Source organism: Mizuhopecten yessoensis, unplaced genomic scaffold, assembly GCF_002113885.1.
Source record: "Mizuhopecten yessoensis strain PY_sf001 unplaced genomic scaffold, ASM211388v2 scaffold2671, whole genome shotgun sequence".
NCBI lineage: Eukaryota > Metazoa > Mollusca > Bivalvia > Pectinida > Pectinidae > Mizuhopecten > Mizuhopecten yessoensis.
The window spans coordinates 2,599,864-2,622,604 of NW_018404662.1; the positions used below are offsets into that span (position 1 = coordinate 2,599,864).

Below are 22,741 nucleotides of genomic sequence, written 5' to 3' on the forward strand. Positions count from 1 at the left end.
AATTTTCGTACAGTTCTGTGGCCGATTTGGGCCACATCCAAATACAGTTGTAAAATGATTCTACAAAGCATTTCTTGTGACAGTTGTTTGGATCATTCCAATCAAGCGTTCAAATGATGCAGTAAACCAAAATTAAAAACGCCAAAATAATTAAATATTCCGGCATATCCCGCAAGTTGGGCTCCTTTATAAAATTCTTTAAAATTAGCCCTATTAGTCTACTGTAAATGTTGATAATTTGTGATTAGAAACAACTTTTCATGAGAAAGTACTGTATTTCATTTATTTTTCTTACAAACTACAACATGTTTATTTTCTTTAAACGCTAACTTCTACACGTACTGAACTCCTCAACTTGTTTTCTACAAAATGTAGCTCATTATTAAAAAAAGGAGTTTGGCATATCAATCATGAACACATATCTAGTATTGCATATCAGTTGATCGCGTATACGTATTAAGTGAAGTTTTATTTTTACCGAGGCCCAAGCACGCATAGCACGCATATCCCACTGAGTGCCCACTTCCTTATATGGGAAGAAAAATCAACAAAATCTTGTATACACAACGAAAGTATCCAGGTAATGTCCTTTCTGACTAACTAATGCATAATTAGTATGTTTGAATTCCATTGGTCGTGTTAACGTTGTACCTGTTGGGAATTTCTCAATGATCGGCCAGAACGGGAAATACCAGTGTACTTTCGTTTTGTATATAATATATAGAAAGCCGAAATGACTTCGCAACACGGTCTTCGGATCTCCACATTTACTAGGGAAGCCATGTCTGTCAGACTGGCGACGAAAGGTTTTTTCAACTCTTTTGTTCCTAATGTTACTCGAGAATATACGAGGCAACACCACTCAGTAACACGGAAGTCTTTACCATTGGCACCGGCTTTATTTGGTATCGTATAATACAATGAACTCGTGTATATCTATCTAAGTCATGTACACTGTACATGTGCATGTATGTTACTTAACATGTTTCTGAGTCTGTTCTAGTACAGTCGATATTTCCCCTTAATAAGTAACATATTGATAATGTATTTGTTTGACGACGTATCTACATTATTGTAAGTACACTTGTAATAGTAATTCGATAGTACTAGTGTTGTCATTGTGTACGCCGTCCCCATATATACATATGTATGTAGTGTTATTGGATCTACCTCCAAAGTACAACACCATACTGGCATACACAGTTACTTTGCATATTACACAATCTACAAACAATTAGCCATTGTCGGACGTAATGTGGTCTAAAATACGTATTGAAATATCGACCACGAGGTACTTAAACAACTATTGCATTTGTCACACTTTACCTTGCACTATATATATTACTCCAGACTAACAATAACAGCGCTAGCAAGATGGAAATATTTGATTCCTTTGTTAAGACAAGATCGCTTCTTATTGAGCGACAGTATATATGTACATATGTATATAGAAATTACTAAATGATTGAGAAACCTTGATTAAACCGGAGTTATGTGCGGATATGGCCGCCTATAACATACCATCATCAGTGGCTTGAATTCATATTAAATTAAAGTTAGAATATGTGATAGTTTGATAATCATCGAAACTGAAAACAAAATATAATAAACAAAAATGTTAGTATTTCTGCACGCTTTTTCATGGAATATTTAAATTTAAAATATGTCATTGCATTGCATTAGGCTGATAAACGCTCGATGAAAAAGAAATCTTATTTCTGATATAACCCCAACTATTTATGTGATAGTGTGGACGTATTCTGATACATTTGATACTGAAAAATGTCAAAAAAAAAAAAAGATATCGAGGTCGTTTATAGGCAATTAACTTGCTCAGATTTCACATCGATTTAGAACACTTCCGATGGCTTTTGTTGTTATTTATAAGTAAGCAATTGTGGGCTTTCAAAATATGTCATTACTATGTATCTTATTTGTTTTCTAGGAAGCCCTGCTGCGTCTTTCTCAAGTAAACCTGGTAAAGCTTTTAACGTAGGTATATACACAGTATATATGGTAACAAAACTCGCTGGTTACATTGACTACATATATTCGAATCAAGCTTTCATTATTGTATCGGAACAAATAAATTGGAATGTATCATAATCTATGTATAATTGATCATGTTACATACGAGGATTAAAAGCCATTGAAATAATTTTGGTCTTACATGCATATCATGTAATTGGTGTTGCATGGTGACGAGACACACATTACATGGTGACGTGACGAGACACACATTGCATGGTGACGAGACACACATACGCATTAAAATAATCTTGGTCTTACATGCATATCGTGTAATTGGTGTTGCATGGTAACGAGACACACATTGCATGGTGACGAGACACACATACGCATTGAAATAATCTTGGTCTTACATGCATATCGTGTAATTGGTGTTGCATGGTAACGAGACACACATTGCATGGTGACGAGACACATACGCATTAAAATAATCTTGGTTTTACATGCATATCATGTAATTGGTGTTGCATGGTGACGGGACACACATTGCATGGTGACAGACAAGCACACGAACTGAACCATCACCATAATGTACAATTTGCATTGCAGACTTTAACTTTGTGCAGATTTAAAATCTAAAACATGCACATGAACAATATTTGATGTATATCAATATATTCTCTGTTATAGGTTTGTGTGGAAGGGAACATCGCTAGTGGGAAAACAACGTTTATACAGCACTTGGAGAAAATTGGAGATATTGACGTAAATATTTTCTTATTTGAGATATATCATTAACTAATTAAAAGTAATGAATAAAGAGGACCTCAAATGAATTCACACTGCATTCATTGATTATGACGACTTTAATTTTGAACAGTGTGTACAAATCATGACTGTGCATGTAATATCACACATTTTGCCTATTATGAAAAAACTAAATCATTTATATAAAAAAAACGTACATCAAGGACTATAACTTTTATATAAAACTTATCCAGATTTAAATTATTTCCTAAAAATGTTTATAAAAATCTATACAATTTATGTTTCAAGTACACATCAAGTTAAAACATTTTCATAGAATAAAGATGTTGTTTTCGTAATATTTGCTTTTCACCAATGTGACAGGGGTTTCAAAGGGTTATAATATTAATGTGACAAAGGTTCCAATGGGTTCCAATATTGATGTGACAAGGGTTCCAATGGGTTCCAATATTAATGTGAAAAGGGTTTCGAATGGGTTCCAATATCAATGTGACAGGGTTCTAATGGGTTCCAATAATGATGTGACAAGGGTTCCAATGGGTTCCAATATTAATGTGACAAGGGTTCCAATGGGTTCCAATATAAATGTGACAGGGTTCCAATGGGTTCCAATATCAATGTGACAAGGGTTCCAATGGGTTCCAATATCAATGTGACAGGGTTCCAATGGGTTCCAATAATGATGTGACAGGGTTCCAATGGGTTCAAATAATGATGTGACAAGGGTTCCAATGGGTTCCTATAATGATGTGACAAGGGTTCTAATGGGTTCCAATATCAATGTGACAAGGGTTCCAATGGGTTCCAATATCAATGTGACAGGGTTCCAATGGGTTCCAATAATGATGTGACAGGGTTCCAATGGGTTCAAATAATGATGTGACAAGGGTTCCAATGGGTTCCTATAATGATGTGACAAGGGTTCTAATGGGTTCCAATATCAATGTGACAAGGGTTCCAATGGGTTCCAATATCAATGTGACAGGGTTCCAATGGGTTCCAATAATGATGTGACAGGGTTCCAATGGGTTCAAATAATGATGTGACAAGGGTTCCAATGGGTTCCTATAATGATGTGACAAGGGTTCTAATGGGTTCCAATATCAATGTGACAAGGGTTCCAATGGGTTCCAATATCAATGTGACAGGGTTCCAATGGGTTCCAATAATGATGTGACAGGGTTCCAATGGGTTCAAATAATGATGTGACAAGGGTTCCAATGGGTTCCTATAATGATGTGACAAGGGTTCTAATGGGTTCCAATATCAATGTGACAAGGGTTCCAATGGGTTCCAATATCAATGTGACAGGGTTCCAATGGGTTCCAATAATGATGTGACAGGGTTCCAATGGGTTCAAATAATGATGTGACAAGGGTTCCAATGGGTTCCTATAATGATGTGACAAGGGTTCTAATGGGTTCCAATATCAATGTGACAAGGGTTCCAATGGGTTCCAATATCAATGTGACAGGGTTCCAATGGGTTCCAATAATGATGTGACAGGGTTCCAATGGGTTCAAATAATGATGTGACAAGGGTTCCAATGGGTTCCTATAATGATGTGACAAGGGTTCTAATGGGTTCCAATATCAATGTGACAAGGGTTCCAATGGGTTCCAATATAAATGTGACAGGGTTCCAATGGGTTTCAAAAAGAATATGACAAGGGTTCCAATGGGTTCCAATAATGATGTGACAAGGGTTCCAATGGGTTCCAATATTAATGTGACAAGGGTTCGAATTAGTTCCAATATTAATGTGACAAGGGTACCAATGGTTTCCAATAATGATGTGACAGGGTTCCAATGGGTTCCTATAATGATGTGACAAGGGTTCCAATGGGTTCCAATATTAATGTGACAAGGGTTCCAATGGGTTCCAATATAAATGTGACAGGGTTCCAATGGGTTTTCAAAATGAATATGACAAGGGTTCCAATGGGTTCCAATAATGATGTGACAAGGGTTCCAATGGGTTCCAATATTAATGTGACAAGGGTTCGAATTAGTTCCAATATTAATGTGACAAGGGTACCAATGGTTTCCAATAATGATGTGACAGGGTTCCATTGGGTTCCTATAATGATGTGACAAGGGTTCCAATGGGTTCCAATATAAATGTGACAGGGTTCCAATGGATATCAAAATGAAAATGACAAGGGTTCCAATGGGTTCCAATATCAATGTGACAGGGTTCCAATGGGTTCCAATGTGACAGGATTTTCATACACGTGTATGTGGACCATTTGAATTTTCTGATAGACAAATAACAATTTATCACACGTTACACAGTTTATTGAAGAACAAGGGAAACAGTCCAATCTTCTGGAAGGACATGTTATGTTGGGAAGTGAATTATTAGTGAGTATTAAATAAATAGCACATTACTTTTATAAATAGGACATTACTTAATATACATGTATTAGTGTATGTTACCTTACATTTTATACATACTTTTTATGTAAGAGTTATCTCTCTTTAGCTAGTACATTTTGTACCTATGGTTTATGTATACTTATATGTATTATTTGTAATCGGTATTAGATTTAAAATAAAATAAAAAGTTACCTTTTCTAATTGAAAAAAAATGAAAGCATTAAACAGATATTAAGGGATTAAATGTTCATTTAGCATCCATTGAACTTTAAAATCTATTTTACACAATTTCTATGGAGATAAATTTCTTAATTGCAGCAAGGTAGGCTACACTTCAATTGTTGCCATCGTTGTCATAAGACCAATTAATACTACATTTTTTTTCATGAACCATACATACTATATTTCTATATGACCTAAATGTTATATTTTGTCTTATGACCTATACAAAGAATATTTTGCGAAGAAAGAATATCAAATATTAACCTTATTCACTTAATTAGCCAAAAGAGAATCAATTCGAATCTGGTTGCGTTTTTGATTGTGTTTCAGGGGAAAATTTATGAGGATCCGGCAAGATGGTCATTTACGTTACAGAACTATATACAGCTGACAATGTTAGAACAACACATTCGAGTCTCAGTAAGTAATTGGAACTATTATCTTAGTAACATTCGAGTCTCAGTAAGTGGTTGGAACTATTATCTTAGTAACATTCGATTCTCAGTAAGTGGTTGGAACTATTATCTTAGTAACATTCGAGTCTAAGTAAGTAGTTGGAACTATTATCTTAGTAACATTCGAATCTCAGTAAGCAGTTGGAACTATTATCTTAGTAACATTCGAGTCTCAGTAAGTAGTTGGAACTATTATCTTAGTAACATTCGAGTCTCAGTAAGTGGTTGGAACCCTTATCTTAGTAACGTTCGAGTCTCAGTAAGTGGTTGGAACTATTATCTTAGTAACATTCGAGTCTCAGTAAGGGGTTGGAACTATTATCTTAGTAACATTCGAATCTCAGTAAGGGGTTGGTACTATTATCTTAGTAACATTCGAGTCTCAGTAAGCAGTTGGAACTATTATCTTAGTAACATTCGAGTCTCAGTAAGTAGTTGGAACTATTATCTTAGTAACATTCGAATCTCAGTAAGCAGTTGGAACTATTATCTTATTAACATTTGAGTCTCAGTATGTAGTTGGAAATATTATCTTAGTAACATTCGAGTCTCAGTAAGTGGTTGGTACTATTATCTTAGTAACATTCGAGTCTCAGTAAGTGGTTGGTATTATTATCTTAGTAACATTCGAGTCTCAGTAAGTGGTTGGTACTATTATCTTAGTAACATTCTAGTCTCAGTAAGTAGTTGGAACCCTTATCTTAGTAACATTTGAGTCTCCCTTAGTAGTTTGAACCCTTATCTTAGTAACATTCGAGTCTCCTTTAGTAGTTTGAACCCTTATCTTGGTACCATTCGAGTCTCCCTTAGTAGTTGGAACCCTTATCTTAGTAACATTCGAGTCTCCCTTAGTAGTTTGAACCCTTATCTTAGTAACATTCGAGTCTCCTTTAGTAGTTTGAACCCTTATCTTGGTAACATTCGAGTCTCCCTTAGTAGTTGGAACCCTTATCTTAGTAACATTCGAGTCTCCATTAGTAGCTGGAACCCTTATCTTAGTAACATTCGAGTCTCCCTTAGTAGTTGTAACCCTCATCTTAGTAACATTCGAGTCTCCCTTAGTAGCTGGAACCCTTATCTTAGTAACATTCGAGTCTCCCTTAGTAGTTGGAACCCTTATCTTAGTACCATTCGAGTTTCCCTTAGTAGTTGGAACCCTTATCTTAGCAACATTCGAGTCTCCCTTAGTAGCCGGAACCCTTATCTTAGTAACATTCGAGTCTCCCTTAGTAGTTGGAACCTTATCTTAGTAACATTCGAGTTTCCCTTAGTTCTTGGAACCCTTATCTTAGTAACATTCGAGTCTCCCTTAGTAGTTGGAACCCTTATCTTAGTAACGTTCGAGTCTCCCTTAGTAGCTGGAACCCTTATCTTAGTAACATTCGAGTCTCCCTTAGCAGTTTGAACCCTTAACTTTGTAACATTCGAGTCTCCCTTAGTAGTTGGAACCCTTCTCTTAGTAACATTCGAGTCTCCCTTAGTAGCTGGAATCCTTATCTTAGTAACATTTGAGTCTCCCTTAGTAGCTGGAACCCTTATCTTAGTAACATTCGAGTATCCCTTAGTAGCTGGAACCCTTATCTTAGTAACATTCGAGTCTCCCTTAGCAGTTTGAACCCTTAACTTTGTAACATTCGAGTCTCCCTTAGTAGCTGGAACCCTTCTCTTAGTAACATTCGAGTCCCCATTAGTAGTTGGAACCCTTATCTTAGTAACATTCGAGTCTCGCTTCGTAGTTGGAACCCTTATCTTAGTAACACTCGAGTCTCCCTTAGTAGTTGGAACCCTTATCTTAGTAACATTCGAGTCTCCCTTAGTAGTTGGAACCCTTATCTTAGTAACATTCGAGTCTCCCTTAGTAGTTGGAACCCTTATCTTAGTAACATTCGAGTCTCCCTTAGTAGTTGGAACCCTTATCTTAGTAACATTCGAGTCTCCCTTAGTAGTTGGAACCCTTATCTTAGTAACATTCGAGTCTCCCTTAGTAGTTGGAACCCTTATCTTAGTAACATTCGAGTCTCCCTTAGTAGTTGGAACCCTTATCTTAGTAACATTCGAGTCTCCCTTAGTAGTTGGAACCCTTATCTTAGTAACATTCGAGTCTCCCTTAGTAGTTGGAACCCTTATCTTAGTAACACTCGAGTCTCCCTTAGTAGTTGGAACCCTTATCTTAGTAACATTCGAGTCTCCCTTAGTAGCTGGAATCCTTATCTTAGTAACATTCGAGTTTCCTTTAGTAGCTGGAACCCATATCTTAGTAACATTCGAGTCTCCCTTAGTTCTTGGAACCCTTATCTTAGTAACATTTGAGTCTCCCTTAGTAGCCGGACCCTTATCTTAGTAACATTCGAGTCTCCCTTAGTAGTTGGAACCTTATCTTAGTAACATTCGAGTCTCCCTTAGTAGTTGGAACCCTTATCTTAGTAACATTCGAGTCTCCCTTAGTAGCTGGAACCCTTATCTTAGTAGTCTGATTAATGAAGTGGTTTCAAAGTCAACTTAATACTTTGGATCATAAAGAAGTGAAACAATCACTAGAAAGTACATCAGTATGTTCATGTTCTGCTTCAAGAACTGCATTACATTCAATATCTGGTATCTAGCCTTTTTTAGCAATACTTCGTCTGTCATTTTGAAATACGTAAACCTTGGTAATTATGAAATACGTTTACCTTGGTAATTATGAATACGTATACCTTGGTAATTATGAAATACGTATACCTTGGTAATTATGAAATACGTATACCTTGGTAATTATGAAATACGTATACCTTGGTAATTATGAAATACGTATACCTTGGTAATTTTGAAATACGTATACCTTGGTAATTATGAAATACGTATACCTTGGTAATTATGAAATACGTATACCTTGGTAATTATGAAATACGTATACCTTGGTAATTATGAAATACGTATACCTTGGTAATTATGAAATACGTATACCTTGGTAATTATGAAATACGTATACCTTGGTAATTATGAAATAGGTATACCTTGGTAATTTTGAAATACGTATACCTTGGTAATTATGAAATACGTATACCTTGATAATTTTGAAATACGTATACCTTGGTAATTTTGAAATACGTATACCTTGGTAATTACGAAATACGTATACCTTGGTAATTATGAAATACGTATACCTTGGTAATTATGAAATACGTATACCTTGGTTATTATGAAATACGTATACCTTGGTAATTATGACGATACTATCTATATATTAAGGTGATGTTTTCGCATTTTAATCAGAATCCGTTTACACAAAACATTTCCACTTTCCAGCAAAAACCGGTGAAAGTGTTGGAACGGTCCATCAACAGCGCCCAGTTATGTTTTATGGAAATGTTTTATAGAAGGTAAGTTTTATTATGATATCACTTATTTTGAAGATATTTGAATATATTTTAAAATTGAAATGTTTGAATTTTATATTGATATTTGATTAAAACATTTGAAAGATTACAGAGTTGGACAAATTGAACAATGACGTTTGTCATGAATGCAATTTCCCTTTTTTTTTATTTCAGTGGCAAGATGACTGATATGGAATACGTTATTCTCAGCAAATGGTTTGACTGGATAAGAAAAGCAAAATGGTTTGACTGGATAAGAAAAGCACATAACCTGAATATTGGACTTACTGGTATGATGTTTTGCCTCTGATACTGATATTATGAACAAAACAGAGCATCATGATATAAGTATAAAGTTACACGGCATAAAAGCACAGATCTAGAGTGCTAGAAAGAAAGTACGCTATATCAATAAGATATGTTTACCTAAGGCATGACACACTTCCAAGTGGCACAGTTACATATAACATATGATACATACTAGTATGCTAATATGTGTATGTTTAATGACCAAGAACTGAAGCAGGCACAATTAATGTGCATCGAGAGTATACAAAATATTAATATTCTAGTTGATAAACAAATGCAATGGAAAAGAAAATGAGATGTGATGTATAATGCAGTCTTTCTTAAACATTTTTACAGAATATTTCATCTCAGCCGGTGCCATGATATCTTCATGTTTGACTAAAGGCTATTTGTACGCTTGATTTACGTTTTCAACAGTATCTACTTAAGCAGTATGTTCCAGATCAGTGATTTAATGAACAACTAATACGGAATATATACACGGAGTGTTTTGGTCTTGTTCACGTAAATAAACATATACATGGTTTCCGTGACTGCTCAGTCACTCTGTCTGATCTTCTTATAACTTACATAAAACACCCAACGAGTGCCACAAATAAAACCGGAGCAGAACATCTGATTTCGACGTTCCTGTAGTTAAGGAGTTTCCACCCTTCGTAATACACATGTTTTTCTTTTCGTATTTTCGTGTCGTCATTTCCGTATTGCGTATCGGGCATTCCATTACCGTGGTGTAAATTATAGTAACACCGGGTAAACAATAGTACATGTGCGTGACGATGATATGTCAACACCCGATATCGAGACTTAACTTGGAAATGTGTAATCACACGTACTTCAGAAATAAAGCTTATGATACAAAGACATTAATTAACTCACGGGCAAACACTGACATATGATCAGACGACTTCCAAGAAGGTCGTATATGAGGCGCATGGAATGCAGACTGATGTGTTTTGTTTACCGACCTCTCCTGTACGTATCACGTGCTAACAGTAGTTCACAAGCTCTTGGTCGCTACGACTTTTGTTGTCGAGCGAGTTACGCTCTGTCAGATAAATCGGTTCACAAATGCAATTACAATAACTCTGTTAAAAAGTGGTTTGTAAAATATCAAGATCCCTATAAAATGCAAGTGCATGTGCGTGCACGTAATAACGGCATACCATGCGATAGCCTATGGTTACATATGTACCTGACATGTTAATATACCATGCGTAAGCAGGCTATGGAATGATGTCCAAAGTGTACATGATTGAGAGTAATTTTGTTCCATAAAAGAACAGTAAATTGACAATTAAATCTAGTAATTTAAATTACTTCCGTCGTTTTTTGGTATAGTAAAGAAAATAAGTGTCATTGTATAAATTCTATCCCTCTGCAAAAAGTTCCGTTTTTTTTCAAGGTAGACAACTCTCATCAGGATCAAAATTATTGTAAAATGTAAAATAAATTAATTATAAAGACTTTGTGTGCATTTGGTTCAATTTTTCAGTCTTTTTGTATGAAACTATGTGTCCTGTTTGCTTTTAGCTTGTATTTAGTAACTGTTATCCATACAATTTCAATAAAAAACGCTTTTTGTAACATGTTGTAGATATTTTATGATAAATAAAATATTTGTAGGGTTGATTAGCAATGTTTCTTTTCATTATTTTATTGTTGTTATAGTTTTGAACAATGCAACACGCTCAAAAAATGTAAAAGTGTTGAATTTGACAAAAATTCAATATTTCAGTATTTCTTACAAAAAAATCCCCAGTTTATCGGAATGCTTAGATTTTCATAAAATCATCTCTACATAGTGACATAACCATTATGTGAAACTTTCATTGAATTCTGCTGGCTAAGGGTGGAGCCTCCTTAAGTTGTAATGTACTTATGTTTAATATAATGGAAATTTGATCAAATCAGTGTCCGTCATGTCTTAAATTCTGTACACGAATATAACGGGAGCTGGGACAAAATGGCATATATTGTTTTCTGTTGCAGTTTATCTTCGAACAACACCAGAAAATTCTTACGAAAGAATTAAAAGTAGAAATCGACCAGAAGAGGCCAAGGTTACACTGGTGAGTATCTATAATTAAATATATGTTGAAATAGTCAATTTAACTCATTTAAATATCATGATTTAATTGATATTGAAGCATAGACAAATAAAGAAAAATAGAGAAAAGAAAACATATGATCATATTTTCTTCGAAATGTATTCGTTGGTGTAAAACGACAACATTTTTGACAACGTAAACATAACGTCAATGTCGATGCTATCACGACGGATGTTACTCCTAAATGAATAAAGCCCTATTCATATCCTCATTTGTTATGTACCGGTGTAAAACTATAATTATATATATGTAAATTCCGTTAGGATTGTCTGCGGACTGTGCATGAACTGCACGAAGACTGGCTGATCAGGAGGAATGCAGGGTTTCCAACTGAAAGTCATGTAATGGTGAGTACAGGGGGATATATTTAATGAAGTAAACAAAAGACCACACCAGTCTGTTGCTAATCTGTACTTGGTCGCTTGCCAGTGACCAGAATACGCAACTGGTAGTGTCCATGTAGAGTTTGGCACGCCTCGGAGTGGTCCGTTCCACTTTATATTAGATTGCAATCGTGGCAGTAACATCTTATTGGAGGAAACACCAACATCATACTTTTTTCCAAAACCTACTTTAAGATGTAATTTAGTAAACTTTCTTAAGTGCTGGATATATAAAACGAACTATAAATCATTTTCATAATGATTGGACTTGGCTCATCACAGAAAAAAATGACAAAAAAGCAATAGTGTTGAAATTTAACATTCATCCATTGATTTCAATGTCGACAATGAAATATATAAAGATTATTATATGACTTATTACAGTGTTTATGTCTGTCTGTTTTCATATCTTTGGAAAAAAAGAGTATATCTTCAGAATCAACACTGTACGATAATGGTATCGGTGTCCGTTTCAGGTGATAAATGCCGATCAACCAACAGAGGAGATGGTGAGAGTCTTTTTGAGTATTCTTAACATCATAAATGACACAATTTACAAAAGCTAGCACTGGTCCATGGAGTTTAAATAAAAGTAGAAGTACGTTGCGTCCGAACTGCTCGAAAAGTTAATACATGGATACAACTAAACACAAAACACAGAACTGTGTATACGCTGTGTGACAGACGTAACAAACTATGAGGAGTCATCAGCAACACTGTTCGAAGGTGCATTGATGTGCTTTTAAGACTTTACCGAAACTAAGACAAAGGTTTTTCCTCTTTGTAAATGATAATCTACAGAAATAAATAGAAATTGGCGATTTGTCTGGACAGTCAGTTAGTTTTAGGGCTTTACAGTTGTTGACGTTAGTCTCTGTATATTATTGAGAGAATAAGTAATTTGACGGGTTACGGCTCGGCTGAGAGTGACTGCGTTGACCCGTTCCTTATTTATCAATGAATGAATCGGAGTTTCTGATGGACAAGTGAGCCTGTCGAGCAATGTTTTATTGTTTACTGATATGTACTCTGTTGAATGGTTAATGTAAGAGTACACATGCTTTTTGATATCATCTAATTATAAAAGAAACCCCACAAAAGAAGTCTCTTTGATAACTCGTACATTATCTTGCAAGGTAGTTGCGATTCATTTTGGATATTATTTTGTTTTTGCAATATTACTCACTATATCAATATACTATGATGTATTTTCTGTATAACTATTTGATGGGTTATAATGCCTTGCTCAATTATTGTTTATTACTAATACAACTATTGTGATATTGATAGCTTATATTTATGATATTTTGTTATATTTCTTATTATAATTTTATATCTTGTGTTATAAAATGTGTTAGTTAGGCAGAGCAGGTTGTGTTTAATTTTTTGAGTAGTTTTTATTAAATTGTTATCTACGTAGTGAAAACGGACAAATATTAACTTGAGTGCAAGTATCTGTTTTTATAATAAAAGATGTTCGAATACAATATGGTGTATGTCATCCCTAGTTAATGGTTTGTTAATGAAATAAATTGCCAGACTATCAAACGTATACCGACAACGTATAACGACAATTAAAACAATTCAAATCATATTTATAACAGCAATCGTTTTATTTATCATCAGAAATAATCAAATAAATATTGTTACATACAGTTTGGTAACGCACTGAAATAAACAAATTGATTGACACTAATTTATATTTGTTTTAATTTGTATTTACAACTTAAAAGACAAGAATTCACATTAGCTTCCAGATATTTTCTTATCATTCTATAGCATAAAACAATTAACACAAAAAGAGCAGCAACCCTTTTTGTTCAATTGTTTAGTTTTATTAATCAAAGAGATAAAAAAAAAACCAAGAAAAATTATCATCTGTAGCAAAACCGCATTAGACTTACGACATGTTTTACAAGTGTCCACGTAGTACAGATCACATCTGTTACAAATATCTCATTAAACAATTCATTTTCATTCAGAAAACAAAAATGATAGACCAGAGGCTAATGAATAAAGAAATATAAACTAATATTATCTACAGTATATTCATAGAAGTTAATTATAGTGAAACAATAGTTCCATTCTACTTGTATTTTAGTATCGAATTCATAAATAAATGCCTTCTGGATCTTATCATATGTAAATCATATGAATCAAAGAGCAAAATAATACAAAGAGGATTTCAATTTAGTTCTTGTCACATTTGATTTTGACAAAACAATTTTAATTGAGATTGACTAAACTAAGACGGAATAAAAATAAGTTTGAGATTCCGTTTATCTTATGTTTTACGTCACTGTATAAAACAACACATTGTTTGCAAAGAAAAAACCTACATATATGTAACTCGCCCACATACTTCCATACCAAAACACAAGCTTATCATGTTTTCGCGATGCTGTTGACGATCCCCAGTTACACATATTTTAAAAACATCCACACTGTTTTACTATTGACTGATTATAGAACTGACAAAAGATCATAAAAACAAGGGAAAATAACAGCAAATTACTGATAACATTAAACATAACGAAAGAATATCCAACAAACAGCTCAAAAATGAAACAAATTAAATACGTACTGTTATGTACACCACTTCACATAACAAAGAAAAAAAAAATGATATTGACAGTCAAATATATACTGTATGGCCACCATGACAAGGATATTATACATTTGATTAATAAGAAGCAACGTGCAGGACATTGGTATCAATCACATGATACCTTTAGTATGGAATAACATTCAGCATCATCCAGAACAATACCAGTATTATACAACATTTACACAGAAAAGGTCCTATGGAGACGGGTCCCTAGGGAGACACCAGGTTTGGTTTGGTTTCTTTGTGTTTTACGTCCATCAACAGCTATGGTCATTTAAGGACATGCCAGGTTTTGGTGGTGAAGGAAAGCCGGAGTTCCCAGAGAAACACCACCGACGTACAGAAAGTACCAACAAGAAGAGGGTAGATAGGAGAAAAGGAAAATATTGATGTCCAATGTATCGAATTGGGGGAAGAAGATTTACCATAGTCTCTCCAACGTGTCCCTAGCAGAGGACGCAGAAAGCCTTCGAATCTGTAAGGGGGATAACATAAGTCGCTTCATATGAACATGTATCATGTATATAGTCACGTCCTTCCCCAAGTCTGAAGTAGCATTCGTAAGTCACACACGCATGCTTATAGAATGTTTATAAATCGCATACACATACATCGCCTGCAGATCGGTGTTTTTGTGTAAACATTGGCAGACGCAGTATTTACAATAACTGTTGACGAAACAGCATAATTCCATCTTCCTAGAAGAGATGTTTTACAATGTTGTGTGAAATGATTAGTTATGTCAAAATAATGTGTGAAGATAACGTTTTTACGTGTACAAAATATATAAAAAGTAATCGAATTCCCTACGATACAATCGTACATACTGTTATACAGTAGATATGCGTTACAGCTGAGCAAAGCTTGAATCAGGTTACCGTACCACGATAGATCAGGGCTGGATTGTGACGTCTGCCTTCATGCATAGAAACAGTTCTTTGTTCTCATTTGTAACGACGATCATGATAATAAACTCGCCCTGTAAGTAGAAACAATGATTACTTTTTAGATGTTAGTTATCCCGTCACAACTCTTACTGTACATTACTGTTCGTGAGATGAAAATGTTCTCGTTACTTTGGCAAAGGGAGATGATCTTGCATTCGGTCAAATTCAAACATGTTAAAACACGAGACTTGTATCCGACATCATTACACGTAGACATGACACTATCCTGATTCCTGAAATACTGTTTTAATGCACAAACCGAAACTGGTACATGTAATACTACGCAAGATCACGTTGTAAGAATATAATCCAAAATGAAACAGTAATCTGCTTACCAAAAATCGTTTTTGAGAACAAAAACATGCTATATTCAATAATATGCATAACCTTAGAAAGAGTCGTGGTTTTAATATGGTACTTTAGCTTAGATGAGTCATTCTAAGAACGCCGGTTATAATATGAAAGTATACCTCCGGAAGAGTTGGTACATCTGTTTTCATGATGGATGTCTTTATTTGGTCTGAAAAAACAATCATCAATATACATATACAGGTCAGAAGTCTATTTTATCAAAATAGTAAACATTAGAATTTAAATTTAAATATTTCTGATCAAATCAACGGTTGTATAATTTTAGTCTCCATATGCATGCAAACATATCAAACACGAAACGAGACATCACAATTGTAATTGTAAATAAAATTTCAAGAAACAAAATCTAAAAAGATTAAATGGCGACTGCGCAAAGCTGTTTCTTTTATGTTCTCGTTCGCCTACTGGCGTTGCTATATAGGCTGTAATGACCGACTACACGTATTTCATAATAGCAGCCATCAAAACTGTGTCTAAATTTTCGTTTTCTCAGGGAACAAACACCATACATATTATAATTAGGCATTGCTTTATATATTATACAAGTTTTAATCCTTGGTGATTACAACGGATCTGTACCTAAGTCTGGGATTGTCAACACTGTCTCGTTATATCATTTAGATATTTAATTACGTGCTTGTAATCAATATAGGACCTAGCTGGTAGGGTGAAAATAATACGAAGACAATATTATTTTGTTTGTAAAAGGGGCCAATAGGTTCTGTTTCGTTTTATCAATCATGACAAAATATTTTCATATTACAAATATTCCTCACTTTCATGACTGTTCCAGCTCTGAAGGGAACAGCGGTATTTGGTTAGATCCAAATTTTATATCAACGTTAGTAGTAAATCTGATTGAAATACATTCAAGAGTAGACACCCACATTATCCTTTCGGGCTTTGCCCCTCAGCTCCTATGGAAGCTATATGTACACTCTCCCTCTATACAATAGTTTATTCCAAGGTCCAAAGGCTACAAGGACTAAGTGTACTTCGAAATCATTTTTGTTGATATCCATGTGTATGTCTATATACATTTGTATGATTACAGAACCTCGAGACAACCCTTATAGCTAGGATGTGTTCGTCTTACCATGCCAATCAATTACACATTAAAGGATGGTATCTCGACTTTTTCCAGGTATTGACCAGGTCAGCTAAAACATTAACTCAGAAAACACTGTATTCGTACCACAAACGCATTAATATGTACTGTCAATCACATGGCAACAAGCCACGTGGCAACAAGCTACTGTTTTAAATGTATCGCCGAACCACACCATTCACACCAGTATGGGCGGATTGGTAACACTCTGGACTTCCACGCAGGCGGCCGGGGTTCGATCCCCGAAGTCGCCGTACGCATGGAATATTCAGAGAAAGTGTTTTTCTCCTGCCCACACAACTCCAACAACCCAGGTGGAGTGTAAAGTGGTCTGGGGTGGGTGTTGCGGTATCTGTGCTGTATCTATTCAAGAGAGGTGGCACTATAAATGATACCGTTGGAAGCACGGTCCCACTACAAAACAGAACACAATACATCTCCAGCACACAGACAGGCATACACACATAGGGGGATATTAGACAGGTGGCATAGGACTAGTAGTTAGCGCCTGATAAGGTAGTTCCTGCGAATTCCTCAAAATTATATTGATTAATATATACGCTAATTGTATTGACTGTATAGAATTGTATATCTATGTACTGTAAAGCACTTTAGAGTGGCTTATGTTAGCTAGATAGGGCGCTATATCAAATGTTGTATATTTATTTATTAACTTTTTGACTGGATTGAATTTAGCACAAGTTTGTCAGATAGGCTTACCGTTTGCCTTAACAGGACAGTTGAGATTTTGGAATCCAAACTTCTGCAGGCTCTGGCAACCTCCTGTTCGGTTAACCTGAAATATTGGGGTGTCCGGTGCTACTTTGTCCGTTACATTGAGCTGGACATATCCTGAGTTGAGATCAACAGCTGTAAGGGACAAGAACATGGCCACTATTAATTAGTAGGTAGCATACTACATACACGTTACATGATGTTTGTCAGTTATGTAGACTATGAGGTGATAACATTACTGTTCTATTCTTTGTCTACCTACCTCTTACCAAATCATAAACCATAACAAGTCCAGGACATCCATTTTTAAACATTTATATTTATTTAATGTGAAACTAAAATTACGTTGTCAATCGATGAGGTTTTGTTTTCTCTCGCTCTTTCTTTGTAAAGTTTAATCATATCGCATAAATATGAATTCGCCTAAACGAACGGTCGACGTCACAAAAATCGTCATCCGATTTGCTGAACTCTTTCTCGTGTAATGTTGATGACCTAGTTTTGTCACGTTCCAGGCTATGCAGCGATAATTGGAACTAACCAGACCAAAGTATATTAGAAATAACGTATAGATTGTATCAACATCAAGGAGCATTCATAACGATAACTTTATAAATTTGTTTGCATAACTATCACCATGTTTTATAATATTTACTTTCCACTGCAATGAACTCTATGGTTTTGTTGGGTTTATTACACTACTTTACTGAGATGATGCTGAGCCTTCTCGTGCACTTAGTGATGGGTTAATTGAGTGTTCACAATAATCCTTCTGTTGTAATTGTACTTTGGTGAATTTTTACATAATCAGCATTGTCCATTTTACCCAAGTTGAATTGCAGTTTTCTTGAACTTAAACTAGACCAAAAGTTACTATAAAAATCTGATTGAAACAATGAAGCTATCACGTTCGAATTATATAGAATAATAAATCAGCAATTAACAGATTCAAAATGTTAATGATGTGGGAAGGTTTAACCCATATATAGGACAAATAGAGGTTCATTACACCAGCAAGCCCTGGAAGTTAAACACACCAACGACATTAAGAAACTGCATGACATCAACGACATTTTAGGTAAGTTCATCAAAGTAATGAATCACAGAGGTTAAATGTATCGAAAATGTATTGGGGTTGCACGCCGACGACGTATGGAGGTAAGATAAACAAACATATAGTAAAACCTACTAGCCAGCATATCCAGTGTAACTGATAGTGGATTCGTCGTTTTATGTAAGGTCTTTGGAGACCAGCTGAAGTCCATTTTATTTGCCGTTGGACCTGAAATAAATATTAATAAATAAATTCAACCGCTAAATGTTTACGATAGCCAGTGACGTAAATGTGTAAAACCGATGTTTACCATCCTAGCATTAATTCTTCTGATTTATTGATTCCTTCCCTTTACTTTTAACAATAAAGACAAAAATGGAGAAAAAAAAGATAAAGAAAATTCTTGTATCGGACTATATCATTTTTTTTTGTATAAATTATCAATATTCTAAAAGAAAAAAATCACGTTACACTTTCCAATATTAAATCAAAATTTCAAAAATGCTATTATATGACATTATTACATGAAATTTCGTATACTGTTGTAACATGAGATAATTGAAATGATATCTCCAAAGATGTGTGTTCATCTATAAACATGTATATAATTTTAAATTAATAAATTCTACACAGCATGTCATTAGCACTTTCATCTCTTCAATGAGGTTTTTCTGACTATTCTAATATATACATATATTACATATGTGTATATGTGGCTTGTAGACTAATCTGTGTCGATTTACTAAAGATATTTACCACAGTTAATAGCATGCCCACTGTCCTCAAGCCTTATCTGTGTGTTGCCTCTTCTCCTGTTTTCGGATATTTCATACAACGTATCATCTTTGGAATGTTGTTTAACGCTAACACTGGCAGTACATGAGTGTAAAACCGTCACCATGACTAGCTGGTAGAACCAAACAGGAAGCATCTCTGTTTTATGTGAGTTATCTGTCAACAAATGGAACAATACTGCATAATAATACGCTTAGCACTTCACACTTCGCTTCGGTAGACTCAATGACTTATCTCTACACAAATGTGTCTGAGTTGAGAGGATTTTCCCTGTGCTCTCAAGTTAAAGAATGATCCTAAAAACTGATGTACAAACTTGTAATATAAAGATGTTGGTCAAAAAGTGTTGTTGTTTCAGTTTCAGATCACTAATGTTTAAGTTCTGTGCAGTTGTTTAATTGATAACAATGTAGCACATTACGCATACATTATATATGTAGAAGGAGGATATTATTTGGAAATAAGCCACTTCGTGGCTCTTTGGGTCACAGTTCAGTGGTTTACTAATGTGCTATTTTTATCAGAGGGACCTGAGAATTGATGACAGCTTTATTTGGACCAAATATGAAGTGTTCAGAGTCATGTTACACGTTTAGGGGTTTAACCCATCGCAGAGATGGCATTTTTACTGAAAATTGATCTAAACCCATGAAGCGTGTACAATTACAATGTACTCGAAACACTCCAGTTTAGCTCCAAATATAACAGTAACAAATTCTCAGGTCCCTGTGATTTCTATCATAAATTGTCATACAGATGTAGTATAATATATAACGTTGTCTCTCACCCTAATGGATATTACTGTTTTATGTTAGCAACATTTAATGAGCATAACCCTGTTAACAGACCGGAACCTGTCCAACGACGTTGACCTGGCAACTGTTATGACAACTACCACGTGATTACAAGTTTTAGGACTTCTGTAGTGTGCTCTGGGTGAATAAGTACACATGTTGTATACTTACGGTATACTGACACCTTCCCCTTGACCCTAGCTGATGACCTTTGATGCAAAGAACACTGTCGGTCGAATATCACTTCCGTCTTTGTTGAAATCGAAACTAGCGTTGTCAAACTATTAAGTTAGAGTTATCTCCCGTGTCCCGTATGGGACGCGAACCTTGACACCGATGATGTGGCATAATTAATATTAAAACTAGAAATAAACAGCAGGTTTGTTGTTGCTGATGTTGTTATACAGATATATATATATGTGTTTGTTCCGTTGTGTTGTGATTATAATTAACCATTAACAAAGTTTGCTAAACATAGCTGGCATGTTTTATTTATTCAAACATATTTTTATTGCATCTAATATACAATACATATATATGTAAAAGATTTGTCCTCGTATAGTGATTTTTCGTTCGTCAACTCTGTGGTTCTGCCTCGACTACAGGTCAATGAATGACAACACGTCTTATAAAGTTCTACAATTTATTATGTACCAAATGAAACAGTGAAGTAAATTAGATGGAACATGTTGAATAGATATACACAATGCTACAGAACGTCAACCACTCGACCGGTCCATACTAAAAACAGTATATCTGGGTAAAATATGTCCTCTCAAAAATGTCCACCCGGTATCCCACCCCGGGGAATAAGTTTAAACACACCCCGATAATATATTACAACATGCTTACAACGGGAAAATAACCATCCCAAATTAACACTGAGATAGTTCTACCAAAACATGCCTACAATGGGAGAATACCACCCAGCCCGGAAGAATTTTGAGGTCTAAGGCCGAAATACACTCCTACATATCTGCCCGTAAGAAGGATAAAGACGAGCGGACCAGCTACATGTAAGCCTCTGCCAGACTGATTTACAATACCAAAACACCCAGCTATATAGCCAAATTTAATTGTATGCCTTGAAATGCACGTGCCATGTAGTATTTGAAATACACGTGCAATGTAGTATTTGAACTCGATACTGACCCATTACCTGACCGTAGAGTGATGTACAGGTAAGGTAACTTATCCCAAAAATATTAACCAATCAGAAATGAAGGGAATCTCCAATTGGAATACCCCAGGTAAACTGATCACAACATACGGAACTATATACAACAAGTAAGTGTTCAAAACCCAATCCTTTTACATTCGCCTTCCCTTAAAAAGAGACAAATGTTCTCATTTGGTATGTACAACAATCCAATCGTTTTGAAACACAAAAGCATACAACATTAGATGATACATAGAGAAACCATGCGTCCATTAACAAAAAAATGAAAGTTTACAATCATTACAGCAGTTGTAGCATGACAACAGCATCACTAGATGATTTAGCAAAAATGACAATTTAATCATCTTGTAACAAAACAAACCTTAATACCTGTTAATCAACCCACATAAAAAGTGCACTTATAGGTAAACACTTTTATCATAGAAAAAACAACATTATCATAGAAAAAACCCAGTCACAAATATTACCAGAGGTGCAGCCCACAAGCCAAATGCTCTAGATCCAAGGACCTACATGTATATTTCTTGGTAATGGAATTATCCCTCAGACCTTGTCTTCTGTATAAGACCCTGATGTTTATCTTTATATGTGGTGTTATACACAGCAGGTGAATTGTGATCAGCCCCAAATACTTAAGTATCGGGCTGCTTACGCTAAAGTAACAGCACATGAAAAACAAAATCAATTCCGATTTATCTCCATTCCTCACCAAAAATACACATTACCCCTCCACATAAGTGGACAGAATTTTCTGGCTCATTACTACACATGCTAGAAATAATACCAAACATTGTTCCTAGAAAAATGACAAATTATAACAGAAAGGGTAATGATGACAATGTACAATGAATATTTATAAGTACATGTAAAATTTGTCCACCCCCCTCACACACTAGTAAAACAATAAGTTCATTATGTGTGTTCTGGAAATACAGAGAAGTCCACATCCTGTTGGGTTTACCGAGATCCCGCGTCCGCGTTCCGATATCGTCGCGCACTATCGCGAATTATCCCTTCAGGTGTGACCTCCTGATCCCGGGAAACTGTGTCAGCTCTTCCCAAGTCCATGGCCGCGCTTTCTCCAGCTTACAGGTAACTGGATAGCTCTGCCTCCCTCGGGGTAATACCTCGGCGTGGCATCCTCTGCCCCCAAGGACTGATGTACATTGTGTTCAGCTGTGTCGACCCACCCTGA

The 22,741-nt window shown here is 35.3% G+C and overlaps 2 protein-coding genes across 4 annotated transcripts; one reads left to right on the plus strand and one right to left on the minus strand.

The window, feature by feature from the left end:
* The first annotated feature begins 450 nt into the window (after positions 1–450).
* Positions 451–13,486, plus strand: LOC110446333 (thymidine kinase 2, mitochondrial-like). 3 transcript variants are annotated; one of them, XM_021491446.1, is made up of 10 exons: positions 451–580; positions 1,946–1,992; positions 2,659–2,733; positions 5,031–5,099; positions 5,667–5,756; positions 9,080–9,153; positions 9,325–9,440; positions 11,452–11,531; positions 11,834–11,917; positions 12,430–13,486. In XM_021491446.1, the coding sequence occupies exons 1-10, from the start codon at positions 532–534 to the stop codon at positions 12,517–12,519; spliced, it is 774 nt and encodes a 257-aa protein (XP_021347121.1). In that variant the 5' UTR covers positions 451–531; the 3' UTR covers positions 12,520–13,486. The 3 variants fall into 3 exon arrangements, with proteins under 3 accessions (XP_021347121.1, XP_021347119.1, XP_021347120.1); XM_021491444.1 differs by lacking the exon at positions 451–580 and adding an exon at positions 610–905; XM_021491445.1 differs by lacking the exon at positions 451–580 and adding an exon at positions 610–806.
* A 58-nt stretch (positions 13,487–13,544) lies between these two features.
* Positions 13,545–20,671, minus strand: LOC110446334. Its single transcript, XM_021491448.1, has 6 exons — positions 20,538–20,671; positions 19,534–19,728; positions 18,913–19,005; positions 17,709–17,858; positions 15,979–16,028; positions 13,545–15,540 (listed from the first exon to the last, which is right to left on the minus strand). The coding sequence occupies exons 2-6, from the start codon at positions 19,706–19,708 to the stop codon at positions 15,454–15,456; spliced, it is 555 nt and encodes a 184-aa protein (XP_021347123.1). The 5' UTR covers positions 19,709–19,728; positions 20,538–20,671; the 3' UTR covers positions 13,545–15,453.
* Between the last annotated feature and the right edge of the window lie 2,070 nt (positions 20,672–22,741).